General features: G+C 46.6%; 1 protein-coding gene across 3 annotated transcripts in view; it reads left to right on the top strand.

Moving 5' to 3' along the window:
- IKBKB (inhibitor of kappa light polypeptide gene enhancer in B-cells, kinase beta) overlaps window positions 1-20472 on the top strand; it is a 57851-nt gene that overhangs the window by 17291 nt on the left and 20088 nt on the right. For all 3 annotated transcript variants that reach the window (XM_011960643.1, XM_011960642.1, XM_011960644.1), the window contains 4 exons: window positions 2449-2518; window positions 14169-14257; window positions 15319-15408; window positions 17894-18018. In XM_011960643.1, coding sequence (XP_011816033.1) covers window positions 2449-2518; window positions 14169-14257; window positions 15319-15408; window positions 17894-18018 — 374 coding nt within the window. The remainder of the gene's footprint in view (window positions 1-2448; window positions 2519-14168; window positions 14258-15318; window positions 15409-17893; window positions 18019-20472) is intronic.

The raw sequence follows: 20472 nt of genomic DNA, 5'->3' as shown, positions 1-20472 counted from the left end.
GTGCACAGGTATGGTTCCCACATCACGGGTGGATATCACGGCCCAGAGAGGTTGGGCCTCACACAACTGTAGCAGCAGAGCCTGGGTCCCAGTCCACACAGACCTAGCCACAGGCCACCTCTCCATCTCTAAGACTGAATAAGGCCATATAACATTATGATAACTGGAAGCTCTGAACAAAATAATTTTTTTTTTTTTTGAGACAGAGTCTCGCTCGATTGCCTAGGCTGGAGTGCAGTGGCGTGATCTCGAATCACTGCAGCCTCCGCCTCCTAGGTCCAAGTGATTCTCCTGCCTCAGCCTCCCAAGTAGCTGGGATTATAGGTGCCCACCCCCATGCCCGGCTAACTTTTGTATTTTTGGTAGAGGCAGGGTTTCGCCTCATAAGCCAGGCTGGTCTCGAACTCCTGACCTCAAATGATCACCCACCTCAGCTTCCCAAGGTGCTGGGATTACAGGTGTGAGCCACTGCGCCCAGCCAAAAAAATTTTTATTTTAATTGAAAAGGAGGTCGGTTACTCTGCGAGTGTACCTCTTTACTTTGGAAGGGTCACAATAGTGAGGGTGGGAGCCCAGGCGTTTATTCCCTTTCAGTGGCCATTCCCAGACACACTTCAGGTGCTACTCTTACTGTTCCTCCAGGCCCCTGTGCCTCTTAAAAAAAAACACAAAACCTTTCCACTTTGGGAAGCTGAGACAGGAGGATAGCTTGAGGCCAGGAGTTTGAGACCAGCCTGGGCAACATACCAAGGCCCTATCGCCTCAAAAAATAAAAAATGAAAAATTAGCCAGGTGTGGTAGTGTGCGCTTGTAGTCCCCACTATTTTGGAGGCAGGACTGGGAGGATGGCTTGAGCCTGGGAGGTTGAGGCTACAGTGAGCTATGATTGTGCCACTGCATGCCAGCCTAGGCGACAGAGCAAGACTCAGTCTCAAGAAAAAAGATAATCCTGTCTCAGAAGAAATAGACAGATAAATAAAATAAAAGGAAACTTTCCGTGGGGCTTGGCCTGCCAGAGTGGCTCTCCCTGGAGATAGGCATGTCCTGGGAGTGGCACTCATAGCAGGATATGAACACAGCCCTTGGCATGACCCACAGTGAGAGATGGGGGAACTCGACAGCACTTTGATTTTTTCCTTATTTTTCTAACCTTTGACAGTCACCCGTTACTGACTGCAGCTGTGTAGAGATAAAGCCATGTTGCAGTCAAGTGGAGACTTCTCAGAGGGCAGCCAGGAAGTAGGTGGGATGTGGCCAGATTACAGAGGGCTCTGAAGTGAGGCAGAGGCTTTTAGACTTGGTCTTTTAGGTGGCAAAGAGCCAATGAGCCAGGGAAGAAGAGATGGAAAGTTTAACATAACTGACCTGGCATGGGTTGCAGGATGATTGAGGGGGAGGCAGGAACGACTCGCATCCTAAGGAACCCCTGTCCTTGCTGTCACCCAGTGGGGTTAGGGGGAGGACACTGTTGCCCAGTGTCTTGTTACCTGTTGTTTCCTTTGTTCCCTCTAAAAAGTTCAAATCTATAATACAACCGTGGGCAAGGAGAGGCAGGCTTGGCCAGCACATGGGGACATGTAAGAGTCGATGTTAAAAGTCTACATGCTAGGTACGTGAACAGACTCTTGAGGGTTTGTGAACATGATGTGAGTTCCTGACGGTGAGACTCAGCTGGGAAGCTCCTCTCTCTGCCTTCTTCGGAGGCCAGCTCCCAGCAGCACACGGAGCCTCTTGACAGTCGAGGGGGCCAGGAAGGCAGGGGATTAAGGGCCTGGGCTTGAGTTTCAGATTGACCTGGTGCCGCATTCCAGCACTGCCTTCTTACAGCTGTGTGAGCTGACAGGTATTCGACCGTGTAACCTCAGTTTCCTCCTCCAACATGGGGATTCCACCTGTACTTACTCAGTGGTAGTAGTTAGTATTAAATGAGATCACGCAGGGAAGGCTTTGCCGAGCTAGTCCGTGCAGAGCTCTTCCAGCCCCTGGCACGTAGTCAGTGCTCAGTAACCATTCCCTACTGTTACCATCACCTACGTGGCTAGGAGATGGCAAGGCGGTGGTCGGAGGGTGGTTTCCAATGATGCCCTCCCACCCTGGCCCGTCTCTAGGATTCTCAGGCACAGAGAATTCCTATTTCCTGTGCTTAGACTTCGTCCTGCCTTGCTCAGAACTGCAGCAGCCAGTGAGAATCGAACTTTCTTCGCCCCAGGGGCCCCTTGCTGTGAGGATGTGAGAGCCCTGGGGTGGTCAGGACTGCTTCGTCCTCCTCTTCTTCCTCCTCCAGCCAATCCCTGCTAGTCCTGCTGCCCTAGCTTCCTCAAAAGCAGGTCCCCTAAAGACCAGGGCCCAGGGTCAGGGCTTCCATCACATGGGCTGGTAAGAGACACGTGTGGATTTCCAGTGCTTTGTGACCACCAGCTCTGATGCCGCTTCTCACTTTCTTGACAGTACCTGAACCAGTTTGAGAACTGCTGTGGTCTGCGGGAAGGTGCCATCCTCACCTTGCTGAGTGACATTGGTAAATCCCAGCCCCGGAAGTCAGGCCATGTCCTTCAGGGAGAGTGTGGTGCCCCATGAGTCCCTGCGGAGCACTGCAGGCAGACACTTCAATCCTTTGGTCTCTGTGGAGGGGTAATGGGAGCCTGGGGAGGGGAGACCGTGGTGGAGTAGGGAGGTTAAAAAGGAGTCAGCCAGACAGACGCTGAACTCAAATAGGTTTCCCTTCCTTCCTGATTAACTCATCAGGTGAATTATGATGTGTAGGGAATAACAGATTTCCTTTCCCATTATAAAGCTCCCCTCCCTCCTTTCCTGGAATGGCCGGCACTGGAATAGGTTGTCATTCGAATGAGTTTTGTCCCTTGGCAGTGAATTTTTCCACTCCCACGTTGGCAGTTCTTTGCCAACAAGAGGCGTAGGAAAAACTGTCCTTGTTTAATCCCTTGGGTACTGTTGGCGTCCCCAAATGAGGGCATCTGCGGCACCCTCTGAGAAGGCCAAGCTGGCCATTCATTGAGAAGAGTGACCTCAGCCTGCAGAGGCCAATGGAGCCTCCTAGACCCTGGCGCCCACTCAGTAGGGGCCTGAGGGCTGGGCGCTGAAGGTCAGCACCTGGCCCCAGCCTGGGGAGACAGACGTCACAAGGGAGAGGGACTTGCTCAGGGTTTTTTGTTTTTTAAAAAAATAATCTCCAAGATTGTTGGTGCAAGTTGATAGTTGGGGTCTAAGGTTTAGAGTTATTGATAATTTATCTTTGACTCTTTGCCCCCAGATTTGGAGAATGATGCCATTTTCATCCTTCCCCTACCTCAACCTTTCAAAGCTGTATATATTTTTTCTTTTTGTTTGCTCAAGCTTTTTTTGGAAAATTGTCAAATATATAAAAAAGTTAAAAGAGTACTACAGCGAAACTCACATACCATTCCCCTCAGTTCACCAGATGTTAACATTCTCCCTCATTTGTAAAGCTGTGTTCTCTAAGTCAGGGCCTAGAAGGGTTGATGGTCCAACACTTTGTCTTGCTAGTGTGGATCTGGTCTCTTCCTGACTGCTGCTTTTGACCATCAGAGGAGAAGCAAGAAGAAAAGGAAGGGGAAAAGTCAAGCAATGACATATTTAAGGTTAAGATCCAAATAGTCTGACATAGAAAATTCCCATCTCGCTCTGTGCTATGTCTTCGTCCCTTTGGGTGGATTTCACATGGAGGATAAGTTGACATTACACCAGTTTTATTTGACTCGAGTGAGCACCCAGTGCTGGCCCAAGGGACCCCCTGTGCATGGCCTGCATGAATCTTGTCTGTCTTCCTAGAGCATAATCCATCAGTTAGAAATTCCACTTGTTTTCTTGACTGCCTGACCCAAGGCTCACCCATCCATGTTTTGCTTGGAGGCTTACTCGATTGTATTTTTTACATCAGTGGCCAGATTCTTCATTTGTTCTCTGTCGAGCTGGGTTGAAGGCAGGTTAGCAGGTTGGGGAATATTCTCTTGCTTTTCATGAGTGACTTTTATTTTGTTTCTCTTTGGTTAGAGCTTTGTCAAGTTATTATTATTATTTTTTTGATGTTTTTCTCTCAGATATTTTTCTTTCACTCCTTAGGCTATTGATGACTTCAGCAAGTAGTTATTACAAAAGTCTTTTTTTTTTTTTTTTTGAGACGGTGGCTCACTCTGTTGCCCAGGTTGGAGTGCAGTAGGCAACCTTGGCTCACTGCAACCTGTGCCTCCCAAATCCAAGTGATTCTCCTGTGTGAGCCTCCTGAGTAGCTGGGATTACAGGTGCGTGCCACCACACCTGGCTAATTGTTGTATTTTTAGTAGAGACCGGGTTTCACCATGTTGGCCAGGATGGTCTCGAACTCTTGACCTCAAGTGATCCACCCATCTCAGCCTCCCAAAGTGCTGGGAGTACAGGCATAAGCCACCATGCCGTGCCAAAAGTCTTTAAATTATTGGCACAAGTGCAGGGCGCGGTGGCTCATGCCTGCAATCCCAGAACTTTGTGGGGCTGAGGCGGGTGGATCACAAGGTCAGGAGTTCAAGACCAGTCTGGCCAAGATGGTGAAACCCCATCTCTACTAAAAACACAAAAATTAGCTGGGCGTGGTGACGGGCGCCTGTAATTCCAGCTACTCGGGACGCTGAGGCAGAGAATTGCTTGAACCAAGGAGGCGGAGAGGTTGCAGTAAGCCGAGATCGAGCCATTGCACTCCAGTCTGGTGACAGAGTGAGACTCCGTCTTGGAAAAAATATATATATATATTGGCACAAGTGCACATAACTCTCAGCTTCCTTACATGGTTGTTTATTCTGCAGGTGCTTTGCTGCTGATATTCACAGAACCTCTCTGGTTACATATTCTTTTGGTCTGAGTCCACTTTGAATTCAGTTACCATTGACTTGTGTGGTAGCTTTTATATTATTGTATTCAAATTGTGTGTGTCTATGTATTTAAGTTACACATAAATTAGAATAATGAAAACAGGTGGGTTCTTAAGTGCTTGTGTGCTACAAGTCTCCTACAGATAGATAGGTAGGTGAATATTAAATTCTATAGGTTGCTGATTCTCTGTCTTCTCTGTGACCCTGAGTTGGAAATAATTCGACTTTGAAGTACTAACTAGTACACTACAGTTAAACTTCTTAAGGGCACAAACTTCAGTCACTGCTGTATCTCCAGCATCTAGAATAGCAGTATATCAGCTTCTCTATAAATATTTGTCAAATGAGGGCCGGGTGCGGTGGCTCATGCCTGTAATCCCAGCACTTTGGGAGGCGGAAGCAGGCTGATCGCCTGAGGTCAGGAGTTTGAGACCAGCCTGACCAACATGGAGAAACCCTATCTCTACTAAAAATACTAAATTAGGCTGGATGCAGTGGCTCACACCTGTAATCCCAGTACTTTGGGAGGCCAAGGTGGGCGGATCATGAGGTCAGTTTGAGGCCAGCCTGGCCAACATGGTGAAACCCTGTCTCTACTAAAAGTACGAAAAACAAAAACAAAAACTAAATTAGCCAGGTGTGGTGGTGCATGCCTATGATCCCAGCCACTTGTTGGGGGCGGAGGCAGGAGAATCACTTGAATCTGGGAGGTGGAGGTTGCAGTGAGCCAAGATGGCTCCATTGCACTCCAGCCTGGGCAATAAGAGTAAAGCTCCATCTCAAAAAAAAAAAAAAAAAATTTGTCAAATGAATGAAATAAATCCTAAAGGAAATTAAAATAAGTAAGGACCTAGTTTATTTTATTATTATTATTATTTAAATCAGATGTCCACACATCATGAACAGCTCCAGGTCCAATACTAGCTCCTCTGCGTATTAGCAGTGTGACTGTGGGCATGTTACTTACACCCTTTTATTAGCGGTAAAATGGGAGTGTTACTTACCTTGTTAGAATTGTTGTGGAATAAAATGAGGTGATACAAATAAAGCTTCTAGCACAGTGCTCTGTTTCTGCAGAATATACAGTCAGCAAGTGTTAGTTCCTTGCTCATTTCCTTCCCCCTCTGGATTTTGATTTTTGGCCTCCCCATTTTGGAAACCCTCAGTGCCTTCTTTAGGGCATGATCTGAGGCTGGATCCAGGGAACCACATGGGTGGGTACCTTCTGAGACTCCCATCCTGGAAGAGGCCAGCCTTCCTTAGACCCGTTCCCGTCTCCACCACCTTTTGGGTGTGGTACAGTCCCGGTTTTGTGGTTGAGGCTGCTAATGAGCTTGTATTTTAATTTTATCCCTGTTTCTGATTTGTGTACCAAATCCATTAAATTTCTTTTTGCAAGGATCTGGTGACTGAGCCAGAGTTCATCTAATATAGCTCTTTTGTATTTTGGAGCATTTCCTGAGCATATTTTGTTCCAGTTTGTTCCAAGTGCTGGCCCCACATTTCCTTTGTTGGAGTTGCCAGTGCTGTTCTCTGCCAGATTGACTTAAGATAAGTGACAGAGCCACACCCTTGACCCCTGGGTCCGGATTCATTTCCTGCTCTTCTGGATTAAACTGTTGGCCCCTACTCTCTTCTGTGCCGCTAACCTCCCAGAGACACCTGCTCAGAGCAGTGTCAAGATAATAGACATGGATAGGATTTTTCCACTGAATTTCAAATTGCCCAAGAAGATGCTGCAGAGTGTCTGTGAGAAATGAGCAGATGGCCAGGCGCGGTGGCTCATGCCTAGAATCCCAGTACTGTGGGAGGTCGAGGCAGGTGGATAACCTGAGGTCAAGAGTTTGAGACCAGCCTGGCCAACATGGTGAAACCCCATCTCTACTAAAAATACAAAAATTAGCTGGGTGTGGTGGTGTGTGCCTGTAGTTCCAGCTACTCAGGAGACTGAGGCAGGAGAATCACTTGAACTCGGGAAGCAGAGGTTGCAGTGAGCCGGGATCGCGCCATTGTACTACAGCCTGGACAACAAGAGCGAGACCCTGTCTCAAAAAAAAAAAAGGAACAGAGCAGCTGCCTGGCGGGCACAGAGGTGAGCCCCCTGCGTCCTGGCCAGGACTCTTCCGCCAGACCATCACTCCATGCTGATAGGAGACCCGGGACCTATGTGCAGCAGCTGGAAATGATGTGGACTGCCACATAATGTGACCCTAAAATAGCTCAAGGAAGTTATATGTGCGTGGACTCTATTTAAACAGTCTTGCTCATTATCCTTTGGAAAACATTGGCGTGTGTTTTCTTTCGGTAACAGAGGCGCCAGATTCTGAGCACTCGAGATTGTGGGGCAGGCTGTAGCACTCTCTCCTGCCTGGTGGGGTGTGACTCTGCTGGGCCCGCCTGGGCCTTACCAGATCTTAGATTGGAATCAGCCTTCCTGGATTCTGCAGGTGGCCAGTCTGCTGTGGTGACACCATCCTGTGCCACAAGCCTTCTGGAACCCACCCCTCTGTTGCTGTCCCTGCTTCCTTCTCTGAGCCCCACCTCTGTTCCTGCTGGAGCTGCTCCTAGCAGGTGTCCAGGACTTCAGTGTTAAAGAGCAGAGGGTTTCAGAGAAAACACTTGGCTTTGGGGAAGGTAACTCCATTCCGGGAACTGCACATCAGGTGCACCGTCTAGCACTGTGGATCTTCTGACTGGTTCTGTTGAATGCATCCGTCTGACTGAAGTGTGGATTATAACAAAAGATGATGACCTGACCACAGATGATTTGCACAGAAAGCTCTTTGGAAAGCATAAGTAACCAGGTTAATAAATACAGTAACAGTGAGATAGAAGACAGCCGGCCCTCAGTCATGGCTCCTCCACTGTACAGCTCTAGAGCCTTGGGCGAGGCACAGAATGTTGTGGCCACAGCGTCCCCTACTTTAGGATGAGGGGTTTGGACCTCTGAGTGCTCTCTAGGGTCCCATCTCCCTCTAACAACTCCATTTCACTGTCTAGGAATCTGGCTTTCGGAATGGTGACCCCGGTACATCTCTGACATCCCCTAACTGGTGGCCTAACTGCTTCCCACAGGCTCTGTGTCTCATCTCCACTGCCTGCCCCTGTGTTGGCCTGTCCATCCTTCCCTCCCTGCCCCTGCGCCAACTGGCCGCTGCTCCTTGACTTTCTGTTTGCCTGGCTGTTCTCGTGGCCTGTTTCTCACCATATTGTTCCCAGAATCTGGAATTCAACCCTGAACTCATCCTAAAGTCATATCCACGTCCGCTGGATCTTTCTTCCATAGTCACTTCCAGTAGAAACCCTGGTCGTCTTCTTCAGCCAGGTCCCTCCTGCCATCCTGTCTCTTATGTCATGGTGCCATTTTCTGCCTGATGCCCAGGACCGAGTGTCCGTGTCGAACCTGGTCCCTCAGAGTCACCCCCTGCTCCTGCTCATAGCCTTGCATTACGGAGGCTGCAGACCGCTGCTTTCACTGATTCAATATCAGAGTAAATCCCTGCAGCGACCTCCTCCCTGGCCTCCTTAACCCTGTGTGCTAATCTACTCTTCTGTCTTGGAAGGGCACTTCCATCACAGTCCGCTCTTAGATAAAGGCCCAGCCCCTTCACTGTGCCTTTCTCCCACCCATGGCAGCCAGCCCTGGGCATGACCCACGGGACCCACCCATCAACCTGTGTGTGACCCTTGGAACCCACCTGTCAGCCTCCGGGTGTGACCCTCGGAACCCACCTGCCAGCCTCCAGGTATGACCCTTGGAACCCACTTGCCAACCTCTGTGTATGACCCACAGAACCCACCCGCCAGCTTCTAGGCATGAGCCTCGGAACCCACCTGCCAACCTTTGCACGTGACCCACGGAACCCACTCGCCAGCCTCTGTGCGTGATTCCAAACCCACCTGTCAGCCCCTTGCTGGCCTTGCACGCGTTGCCCCTTGTGGAAGCTGTTCTCGCACCTCGCAGAGACCTTGAACCTGCCCATCCTTTGCGCACAGCTGCAGACCTGCCCCTCTGTGGGGACTGCCTGGCCTGGGGCCACGGGGATTCTCCTGTGGGTCCTTCTGCTGGTGTCACCTCATTTGCTCCTTTGACACTTGGCATTGCCATTACTGCTCTGTGATTTCTGTCTGTGCCTTGGCAGTGAGGGCTGACCTCTGGGTTTGGGGACCCAGTTGTCCAGACTGTGCAGGAAGTTAGGAAAAGGCTTTGATTCAGTGACAACATTTCCCATTGTGTGTAGATAGTGGACACTCGATAGAGCCTTGTTGAATGAATTAGTGAAGTTGTCACACTTTCTCCTCGGCACCCAGCATTACTGCCTTGCTGCCTCACTGATTAATCAAAGGCTGTTTTAGCCAAGTAACCTAATTAGCCAGACTCAGTCTCTCTTCCTGTGTCCACAGCTGGCCTTCCAGTCTGTTTTGTTTGGGAAGCCCAGTGACATTGAAGTGGCTGGCACAGTAGGACCCAGGCAGGGGGTTTTACCGAGGGAACGGACATACCGTTGCCTTTCTTACTTAGTGGTGACTTGGATTATCAGCCAGTGACAGCCATCTTTTTACCCTTCTAACCTCTATCTCAGCCTTTTGGACCATTTATCTTTCCACCTGTTCTCTATGGAATATAGCTCAAACAAAAATGTTCTGAAGGGAACTTAGTCATCCCTCTAAACTTGTGATAAATAGAGATTCATGGACCCACTCTTATAAAACTACTTTTTCCTTGGAAGTCTAACTGCCCTTATCTCTTCCCCAGTTTGTGGTTTGTCATCCGAAAAAAATACATAGGGCTGTTATTTGGAGCTGTGATTCATCAATAAGACCCACAGGATTGTCATGTTCTTCAGTTGTGTGTTTGTGCCTTCCTCATGAGCCAGGGAAAGGTTGGGGTGACCACTGGGGCACGGCTCCTGAGGAGGGTGAGAGAAGGAGGCTGTTATCTTCCCATGGCAAGTCCGCCACGTGGACCCGCTCTGTGGAAATGCACTGTGTCATTTATCTTAGTTTTTGTGTTTTTCCTGCATACACTGTGCTGTGTCGTTTATTTTAGTTTTTGCATTTTTCTAGAGGCAGGGTCTTCCTCTGTTGTCCAGGCTGGAGTGCAGTGGCATGATCATGTTTCACTGCAGCCTTGAACTCCTGGGCTCCAGCGACCGACCCTCTCACCTCAGCCTCCCACGTAGCTGGGATGAAGGTGGGCACCACCATGCCTGGCTAATTAAAAAAATTTTTTGTAGAGAGAGGGTCTTGCTATATTGCCCAGGCTGGTCTCAAACTCTTGGCCTCAAAGGATCCTCCTACCTCGACCTCCAAAAGTGCTGGGATTACAGGCGTGAGCCACCACGCCCGGCCTCACTGTGTAGTTGTGAATAGCTTAACAGTTTGTAATGTGGTGCTTCTCACAGCTCTTCTCTGTAATGGGAACATGAGAAATAACCTGGTACACTTTTATGCTTTGTGGTGTGGCTTTCAATTTTTATAAACATGTCTTATTGCTATTGCCAGGCATTTAGATTTTTAATAAACTTCCAGATACAACAGTATTTTTCTTTATCTCAATATCTCATTTTCCATTGAATTTAAACAAAGTTAGATTCTCTGGGCTTGAGACAATTTTGATTTATTTCACTTCAGCTCTGAAGTACTGTTTTGTAAAATGTAGCACAGTGATACTGAACCAAGCGTTTTGAAAGTTTATTCTCTGCAGGGTACGTTTAAGAGGACTTGCCTATCAGAATTTTCACATTTCAGTCCCAGAAACTTTGTGTAACAATACCTGTTGGATTCTTTAAATCTGGACTTTATTAGGTTGACAGAGGTATTTGAGAATAGATGACCACCCCGAAATGAGGAATAAAGTTTGTTTTATACAGTTGTTTAAGCATAAAAATAGACAGATATTAATAGTAGTCAGAGTATTCAGTTACCAACCTCCTGCCCCTCCTCACTGAAGATCTGGTGACAACTCTAATCCGTGTGGCATAGAGAGTGGTGCCTTCGGTCTGATCTGAATGCTCTTCCTTTACACTGGGGGGTCCTGGGGACATTTCACCTGCTTCTGCCCTGGGTTTTGCCCTGAGATGTTATGCCTCCAGCTCTGGGGGCCTTGTCTTAGTCTGGGCTTGTGTACTTGCACAAATTACAGTATCTTAACTTCCATACATTCTGCTTTGGAAAAAACGAACCTACCCTTTTATGCATTATATCCTGATACACTTCAGCAGCCTGACATATACCAACACAGGTCTTTTATGAACCTATCAGTTAACAGACACTTTGAGTTATCGCATGGCCTTGCTCTCTGCCAGCCAGTAGTTCATATTCAACAGCAGTGCCATCCCCATCACAAGGCTGTGTTAGTGCAGCTATTTTTTATACTTCATTTACTTCATTATGCTTTGCTTTGATTTTAAATAAAAACTAGTAAAACAAAAATAGAAGTGCTGATAAGAAGCATTGATCTTTAAACATTAACACAATTGAGAACAAGATAAAATAAAATTTTTTAGGCCTGTGGAAAGCAGCAAGTCTTTCACCTCATCTGGATTTTAATTGGACTTAAGCTAATCTACTCTGTCACTTAGGAAGGAAATGAAAAATAAGGAACAGTATGAAATGTTGGAACCACATAAAAGAGCAGATGTAAGGAGAGATCTGGCACCACAGATTGAGCATCCCTAATCCCAAAGTCCAAAATCTAAAGGGCTGTAAAATCTGAAGGTTTTTGAACACTGCCATGATGCCAAAAGTAGAAAGTTCCACACTTAAGTACTTAACACAAACTTTGTTCCATGCACAAAATTATTAAAACTGTTGTATAAAATTACCATCAGACTATAAAATCATTTATAAAAATTCAGTTGTTTCATATAAGGTATATATGAAACAAATGAATTTTGTGTTTAAGCTTGGGTTCATTAGGAATATGCCAGTATTCCAAAATCAAAAAAAAACAAAAAACAAAAAAAACCCGAAAAACTTCTGATCCCAAGCATTTTGGATAAGAGATACTCACCATATATAGCTTAATGTTCTAAGCTGGAGCTCCTTTAATAAGGTGGAAGTTAGTTGTTCAGCTCTCAGTTTGACTCTTAAATATGTTTTCAGGAAATGTTCAGCTTAGAGCGTTTGCAGAGCGTGTTTGCTCATTCAGTTTCTGTGGAAGGCTTTTCCGCTGCCCTGCACAGAGGTGCATGCCCATGACAGCAGACAGGATCGCTGCCTGGGCCTCAGGGGTCTTCCCCTCCCTGGTTTGCCCTTAGAGAGAGAGAGAGAGAGAGAGAGAATGAGAATGGTGGTGGCAGCAGCGGCGGCATAGAGAGGGCTCATTGTTAAACCTCTCAGTATTAGTGGTTTTGACTTTTTAAGTTTTAAACAAGAAACAGATCCTACCATTAACTATCCCTCTGAGTCAGAAAATACAAACCCAAGAGTTGTCTGTTCTAATGTGGCACTACCATAATTTGTCCTACCATTTCCTAATGACTTTCTGTTTGTTTCTAATTATTTCATTCGAGATATGCAGTAAGTATCCTTGTGCTACCAGTGAAGTGAAGCAACTTTTCATATAATTGTCACCATTTGTATCTCTTCTGTGCATTCTTACCACTTGACATTCTTTGCCCATTTTTCTTTCTTTTTTTTTTTTTTAGATGGAGTCTTACTCTGTCACCCAGGCTGGAGTGCAGTGGCCATGATCTTGGCTCACTGCAACCTCTGCCTCCTGGGTTCAAGCAATTCTCTTGCCTCAGCCTCCCGAGTAGCTGGGATTACAGGGGTCTGCCACCACACCCAGCTAATTTTTTTGTATTTTTAGTAGATACAGGGTCTCACCATGTTGGCCAAGCTGGTCTTGAACACCTGACCTCAGGTGATTCACTCGCCTTGGCCTCCCAAAGTGTTGGGATTACAGGCATGAGCCACCGCACCCAGCCCCATTTTTCTTCTGAGTTGCTCTCTTACTGATTTGTAAGTGCTTTTTATCTATTAGGTATCTTTACTCTTTGGCATATGCGTTATGGATTTTGTTTCTCCACCTCTCTTGTCTTTTGGCTTTGCTTATAATATCTTTTACATAAACTTTGAAAACCTTTTAATGTTATTTGCACTGTTTTATTTATACCATATGGCTTTCCTGCATACACTGCTCTTTTTGCTACATGTATCCTATGGTGTTTTAGCGTTTTTGTTGCTAATGTGAATGGGATATTTTTTCTTTTCCACTGCAACTGGATATAGCTAACGTAGAGAAAAGCTATTGACTTGTTGGTTTCCAGACAACTGGCTAAATTTTTTCTAGTGTTTAGTCTGTTGAGCTCTCTAGGCTACAGTCATAGCATCTCCAAATAAAAATAATTTTATCTCATTTCAATACTATTTATTTCATTTCTTTCTTTTATAGTGCAGTGAGCTAGGATGTCTGTCAAAGTTATTCACCCTCTCTTGAGAGTAAAATCATGTCCTTCTTGCTGTCTGAGCTGCAGGCTGCTCCTTCCTTGTGTGACATCATCATGTTGCCTCCTCACAGCAGAAGCTCTTGGTATCAAATGCCTCCATAGCCAGTGTTGTGCAGTCTGCTTTCTTCCAACTAGATTCTGAGCTCTTTAAAGTTGGGGATCACGCCCCTTATTTTATATCCTTCATAGAACCTCCCAGAGAACTGGGTACATAGTAAATCTGTGTTGGGCTGTCTGTATGTGTGGGAGGTGTCCCTGTTCTCCTCTTCTGCCTCCCTGCTGCTTCCTGGAAGCTGGTTCTGACCTCTTGGGACTGTCAATCATATGACCATAGGATTCTGTCCCCAAGGGCCCTTCTTCCTTGCCTACCCTATAGAATTTAGATTTTTGAGCCCCTAGACCAAAGACGCTTCCCTTCTCAAACTTTATTGGCGTCAGCATCACCTGGAGAGTTTGTTAACACAGATGGTGGGGTCATCCCCTGAGACTCGAATCCAGAGATCTCAGGTGGGGCCCGAGAATTTCACATTTTGAACAAACATGTTTGCTGCTGGTCCAGGTAGTATAGTTTGAGAAGCACTGCTCTAGGCTGCAGTTGGTGACCTCATGGATGCAAGGCAAAGAGTGCTTTGCTCAAGTAAGCCAGATTCTGATGGAAGTTTAAGCCTCATGTAGCAGGGCCCCTGCCCTCCACCCTGAGGTGTTGCGCTACAAGTCAGAGTATGTTTCAGGGGCACGCAGCATTTATCTTTTGCAGGAGAGGCGATTCTGTCATGAAAAGCATTTTTTAGGCTTAAGAAAAACTCACTCCCCACCCCACCTTCCTCAGCCTCTGCACTTAGATACCTTCATGAAAACAGAATCATCCATCGGGATCTAAAGCCAGAAAACATCGTCCTGCAGCAAGGAGAACAGAGGGTGAGTGACGCTCCTGGGACTTGAAAAGCCTCAGGTGGGCGCGCCGGGAAGTGGCCTGGGAGGAAAGGAGCACACTCTGCATATTTGTGTGTATTTGCATTTCCTTGCCTGTGCTTTGACTCTCTGGGAATGCTGTTTGATTTGAAACAAAATTCAGCAAAAAAGTTGTTGCAGATTGAGGCAGGTTTGAATGGATTACATTGTTAGTTGCTCAAGTTGCAGGAATCTGATAAGGAAAATATTGTTTGCCTTCCTACCTCCACCCCTAGCCTCTGGGACTAGCGCTTCTTGGAAATCGACTTCTTGTTTTCCATCTGCCTTAAGAGCCTCGCCTCTCAATGCTAAATGGAAACCAGTGATCAGTTGGTTGTGTATGTGACTGGGAAGAGGCACTGGGACTGGCGTCTGTTGCCGAGCCTGGTCTAGCCTATAGTTTCCCCAGAGCTCTTTGTGGCCTCCTCAGTGGCTACCTGGCTCGGACATGGTGTTGACTGCCCCGCGAGCTTGACATTGCGGTTTTTACCCACTCTATGTGTTTAGCTGGGGTGGTGAGCACAGGCTCAGCTGAGTGGAATGCCGTGACTGAGTTCTTAGATCACCTAATCCCTTCCCATACAGCTGCCCTCAGCATCTAGGCCTGGTCTGTGACTACCACAGGGCTCGCCCTTGTTCCAATTCACACTCACTCCTGTCAGTGGTGCTCAGATTTGAGAACTGAGCGTATTTACTGAGAAGAGGCTGGCGCGGTCCTTCCTGTTTCAAGTCTGGGTTTAGCCATACTGAGGGCTGGTGTCTGTTCTGTTCATTCAGCTTCCCACTGATGATGCGTGGCAGAATGTGGGAGGACACGTGCCTAGCATTTTTACAATATGCCTTTTCTTTTGCCTTGAATCTACCATGTTGAGGATTCTTTTGTGTATCTGGCAGCTCCTTGGGAGTTTGGGATCTAATAGTACCTGGGAATTCAGAAATACCTCTGCTCTAACACCAGGCAGTCAGATTCCTTGTAGAAGGACATTGTGTTCTTGTAACCCTCAGATTTCTCCTTCCTTTTGTTTTAGTTAATACACAAAATTATTGACCTAGGATATGCCAAGGAGCTGGATCAGGGCAGTCTTTGCACATCATTCGTGGGGACCCTGCAGTACCTGGTAAGAAGTGGGCCTTGCCTGTTTGCCTGTCGGCTCCTCCCTGCTTCTGGGGCTCCTCTCCCACCGTACTCCCAGCACCTGAATCCCACCTGCTCTCTGAATGTTTCGGAGATGCATAAGGTCACACCCATAACCTGGTCGAGTCAGCATTTTTTGCCACCAGATGCCCTGTGAAGGGATGTGGTCATCTTGTCTGATGTCCGGAGGGCTCTGCTCATGTACGTTGCGCCATCTCCTAGCCTCTCTGTGCTTCAGCGTCTTCTCTGAAAGGAAAGGGTTTTAAACAGATACATGCTGGTCTCAAGTGGTCCTCCCACCTCAGCCTCCTGAGCAGCTAAGACTACAGGCAGGAGCCACTAAGTCTGGCTGAGACCACAGTTTCTATGAGGTATCTCAGGGGCCACTGAGGAGGGGTCAGAGCTCTGAGCTCCCCACTCTTTGTTTACATTATTTGGTCTGAATATTAGGTTTCTGTTTGAGTCACTAATTCAAGAATATTGTGTCAGGCACTGTGCTCAGGGCTGGTGGCGCAATGGGGAAAAAAGAGAAGCCCTTTTCTGCCTTCAGACCTTAGAGTTTAGGAGGAAAGCAGGCATTACTGTGATGTTTATGCAGATAACTAAGAAATTACAGTTGCGGTGAATGTTACAAAGCAAGAGTGCAGGGTGTTGTGAAATTATGTATTGGGTGACCTCAGCCTGGTCTAGGACTTGAAGGGTGAGGAGGTGAAAAGGGCTGGCGGTGGGGAACAGGAGGGGGAATTCCATGCAAAGGGATCACACACAGGAAGACCTGAAGGTGTGGCTGGAACCGAGCTCAAAAGGAAAAGAGAGTCTTGAGTTGAAGCTGAGAGCGAGGTAGGGCACAGATTATGAAGGGCCTTCAGGGCTGGGCTAAAGTTCTAGACTTTATCTTAAAACCTCTGCAGAGATTGATAGGTTTTAAGTGGGAGAAAGAGCAACACTTTGGAAAGCCCACTCCTGATACTGTGTAGAGAAGGAATCACACCAAACAGGAGTGAATAGCGGGCGAGGTAGGGGCAGTGAAGAGGCAGAGGGCAGTTAGATTCCAGGAGAGCTTAGCACAGCTGCCCAGCAAGACCTGTCTTAGGTTGCTTGCTGATGGCAGTAGCCTCCACAATTGGGATGGACTTAAAGAGTCTGCAGCTTTCAGAGCAGGACTCACAGGGGGCTGTGATTCAGGTGCCTGTGTTCATATGACGTGTGATTCGGTAGGTCCTTCTGGAGTCCTCCTCAGCTCAGCAGCAGTTGAGCAAGGGGGACCCCATGCTCTAACCAGGAGCTGAGTCAAGTCATTTACTCACATGAGCTAAAACATCTGTCCTTAACCAGACATAGAGGTTGACCTCCCCATCCCGGAATGTCTTCTCTTGGTTTGGTCTTCTAGGCCCTTCCTTAAGCTTCACATTTCCAACCAGACCATGCACCACCCTGTCTCTGTGCTTTTGCTTGCCCTGGTCCTTTCTGTCTCCACCCACCTACTGAGCCCAGTCTGCACCCCCAGCATGCCTGTGCTGTATTCCCTTCCTCGGTCACCCCAGCTCTCTGCCTCAGCAGCAGCCATGCATCACATTTTCCCTGCCTGTTTCTAAATATCCTGGCCTTTTCTGCAACCACGTGGTACCTGGTTCAGGGGTTCAGCCAGCACTTAATGTGTGTATTTGGTGTGGACAGCCTGGCATCATTTTCCTTTAACATTTGTAGCCTGGCATCATTTTCCTTTAACATTTGTAGCCTCTCTTCCCATGTCTACACAGCGCCCACGACTGCATCCTGCCTTAAGCTAATTTTCAATAAGCGCCTGAAATGCTGCAGCCCTCTTTTTTTTTTTTTCCTTTTTTCTTTCTTTCTTTTCTTTTCTTTTTTTTTTTTGAGACGGGGGCTCACTCTGTTGCCCAGGCTGGAGTGCAGTGGCACGGTCTCAGCTCACTGGAACCTCCACTTCCCAGGTTCAAGTGATTCTTGTGCTTCAGCCTCCTGAGTAGCTGGGACTAAAGGTGCATGCCACCATGCCCAGCTAATTTTTGTATTTTTGGTAGAGATGGGGTTTCACCATGTTGGCCAGGCTGATCTCAAACTCCTGACCTCAAGTAATCTGCCTGGCTTGGCCTCCCAAAGTGCTGGAATTACAGGTGTGAGCCACTGCGCCTGGCCTGCAACTCTCATTTTTAAAGGGGAGAAGTTAAAGCCCGGTGAGGGGTGTGTGATGTACTCTGGCCCTGAATCTTTAGCCCCTCCATCAGGACTTACTGGAGTGAGTGGGGCATAGAAAGGTCTTAGAAATGGTAGCATGACATACCCGCTAAACATGCCTGGAGTGCCCTCCTCGCCCTGCATGCATGTGCCAGTGCCCCCTGGGATGGAGCCAGGAAAGCCTGGGGTGAAAGCAGTTGGCTGGCCGCCCCCTTCTGCCGTAGTCCCCCATGAGAGGAGCAGCTCAGGTGTGCCCCTTCGTGTCGCTGCAGGCCCCAGAGCTGCTGGAGCAGCAGAAGTACACGGTGACCGTCGACTACTGGAGCTTTGGCACCCTGGCCTTCGAGTGCATCACGGGCTTCCGGCCCTTCCTCCCCAACTGGCAGCCCGTGCAGTGGTGAGTGGGGCCAGGGCACCTGGATAGAGGAGGGAGCCCGTCTGCTCCTTTCTCTTCACGTACCCTGTTTCCCTGGCGCCCCATCACCGGGCCTGGGAGATCTGTGTTGTGTCTCTTCTGAGAGGAAGGCGTGTCAGGATCTAGCACGAGTAGGGGGACGGTCTGTGCTCCAAGGACCTGTTAATAAATACAGAGTAGCTGTTAAGTCTTCATGTGGATTCTGAGCCTTCACATCTTTGAATACTATGCTGTGTCAATGTCATCTGCTCTGGGTTCAGAAGTAAGACTATTGTGCGAATATGTGCACTTACACTGAGAATGCTGTGTGTTAGTAAACAGAAATAAAACACATGTACGCATGACAAGTCAGAAGGAAATATGTGGAAAATTGTTGACAAATTTTACTACAACCTCAATATAAATTTTTGTTTTAAAGTGTAAGAACATGACCGGGTACAGTAATCCCAGCACTTTGGGAGGCCGAAGCAGGTGGATCACTTGAGACCAGGAGTTCCAGACCAGCCTGGCCAACATGGCAAAACCCCATCTCTACTAAAAACCCTAGCCGGGTGTGGTGGCTGGCGCCTGTAATCCCAGCTACTCGAAAGGCTGAGGTGGGAGAATTGCTTAAACCCAGGAGGCAGAGGTCGCACCACTGCACTCCAGCCTGGCCAACAGAGTGAGACTCTGTCTCAAAACAAACAAAGATTAAAAAAAAAAAAAAAAAAACTGAGCATAAAGCTGAAATTGTGAACTTAATAAATTACACAAAAATTTTTCTAATAAATTAAAGGATACAATGAAGATTTATAGAATTACTCTGTATTCTTTAGCTTTTGTTTTACTGATTAAAGAAATAATGCATTGTTCAGGATATGTTTATATAAAAGTTAATTATTACCACCAAAAATGGTATGTGAGATAATGCATATGGTAATTAGCTCAATATAGCCATTCCACAATGTGTACCTCATGTTGTACATGATAAATATAGACCATTTTTATTTGTCAGTTTAAATAAAGAACTGGGGGCAGAAAAGAAGAAAAAAAAGTTAATTTTACTGAAAGGCATAATTTAAAAATGAATATTCCCCCAAATCAGTTAGATTTCATTTAGGATTTTTCCTTGAGAAGCCACACACTAGTTTAAATGATGCTACTGCTGCTCAAAATTTACTTATCTCAAGTTTTAATTTTTCTGGAACCATAGTAAGTTCACGCGGCTCAAATTTCCAGAATAAGGGAGTATGCAGTGAAAAGTCATACCAGCCTCCCAGGCACTCATTTCCCTCCCCACAGGCACCTGCTATCTTCCAAGAACGTTTTCATATCTTCCAGGATTTTCATATCTTCCAGGGATGTTTGCTACGTGTTCCAGTAAATTGGCATATGTTTGTTTATTTGTACATTGATATTTCCCCTCTTTTTTCCCCCCATGGTAGCATTATCTGAACACGATCCTGCACATGCTTTCAAGCTTTTCACACCATGAGAATTTCTTTTTGAGTCAATTTATCTGCAACACAAAAAATTATTCTTTTGAACTTAAATAGTACTGCACAGTTTAATTACCCCTTAATTTTTGCCAGATTAACTTAGCTTCATTTTTGTGTTTTGGAAAATATGGAAACAGTAAAAAAGCAGGAATCAACTGTCATCCTATAATTGGGAAACAATCACTATGAACAGTTTTGTGTCTCCAGGCTCTTCAGTGTTATATTTTTGTACTTTTTAAACAAACAAAAATAGGTTACTATACTATCTTCATACAACCTGCCTTTCAAACTAGATGTTGAAAATGCTTTATGTTTTTCTGTATTATTTGTAATGTCTGTTATTTCATTGGATGGCTGTGCTGTGGTTCATTTAACTTATCCCCCGTTGTTGGAAGCACGTTGATAATTTTTATTTCTTAAAATAACACTAAGAATAACATCCTTGTAGGGAAATTCTTGCACACAGTTGTTTCCCTAGGATAATACCTAGAAAGGAAAATAACAGATTAAAGACTTTGCACGTTGTAAAGGTTTTTGATACATGTTAGTTAGCAAACTGCTCACCAGGAAGGTCAGATAAATACACGTCTCCACCTGGAGTGTGGACACTGCCCCTTTCACCACATCCTTGCCAACGCTGGCTATTGTCACCTTCTGGAAGTAATGAAAAGAAAACATGAATGTTTTCAGAGGACAAGTGTGTACATCATGAGAATATTTATTTATAAGAATAAAGTGGGCCGGGCATGGTGGCTCACACCTGTAATCCCAGCAGTTTGGGAGGCCGAGGCAGGCGGATCACCTGAGGTCAGAAGTTTGAGACCAGCCTGGCCAACATGATGAAACCCCATCTCTACTAAAAATACAAAAATTAACTGGGCGTGGTGGCACACGCCTATAATCCCAGCTACTTGGGAGGCTGAAACAGGAGAATTGCTAGAACCTAGGAGGCGGGGAT

This window comes from Colobus angolensis, unplaced genomic scaffold, assembly GCF_000951035.1.
Source record: "Colobus angolensis palliatus isolate OR3802 unplaced genomic scaffold, Cang.pa_1.0 Scaffold52, whole genome shotgun sequence".
Classification (NCBI taxonomy): Eukaryota; Metazoa; Chordata; class Mammalia; order Primates; family Cercopithecidae; genus Colobus; species Colobus angolensis.
The sequence above is the reverse complement of the archived record's forward strand: the minus strand, read 5'-3'. Positions and strand labels throughout refer to the sequence as shown.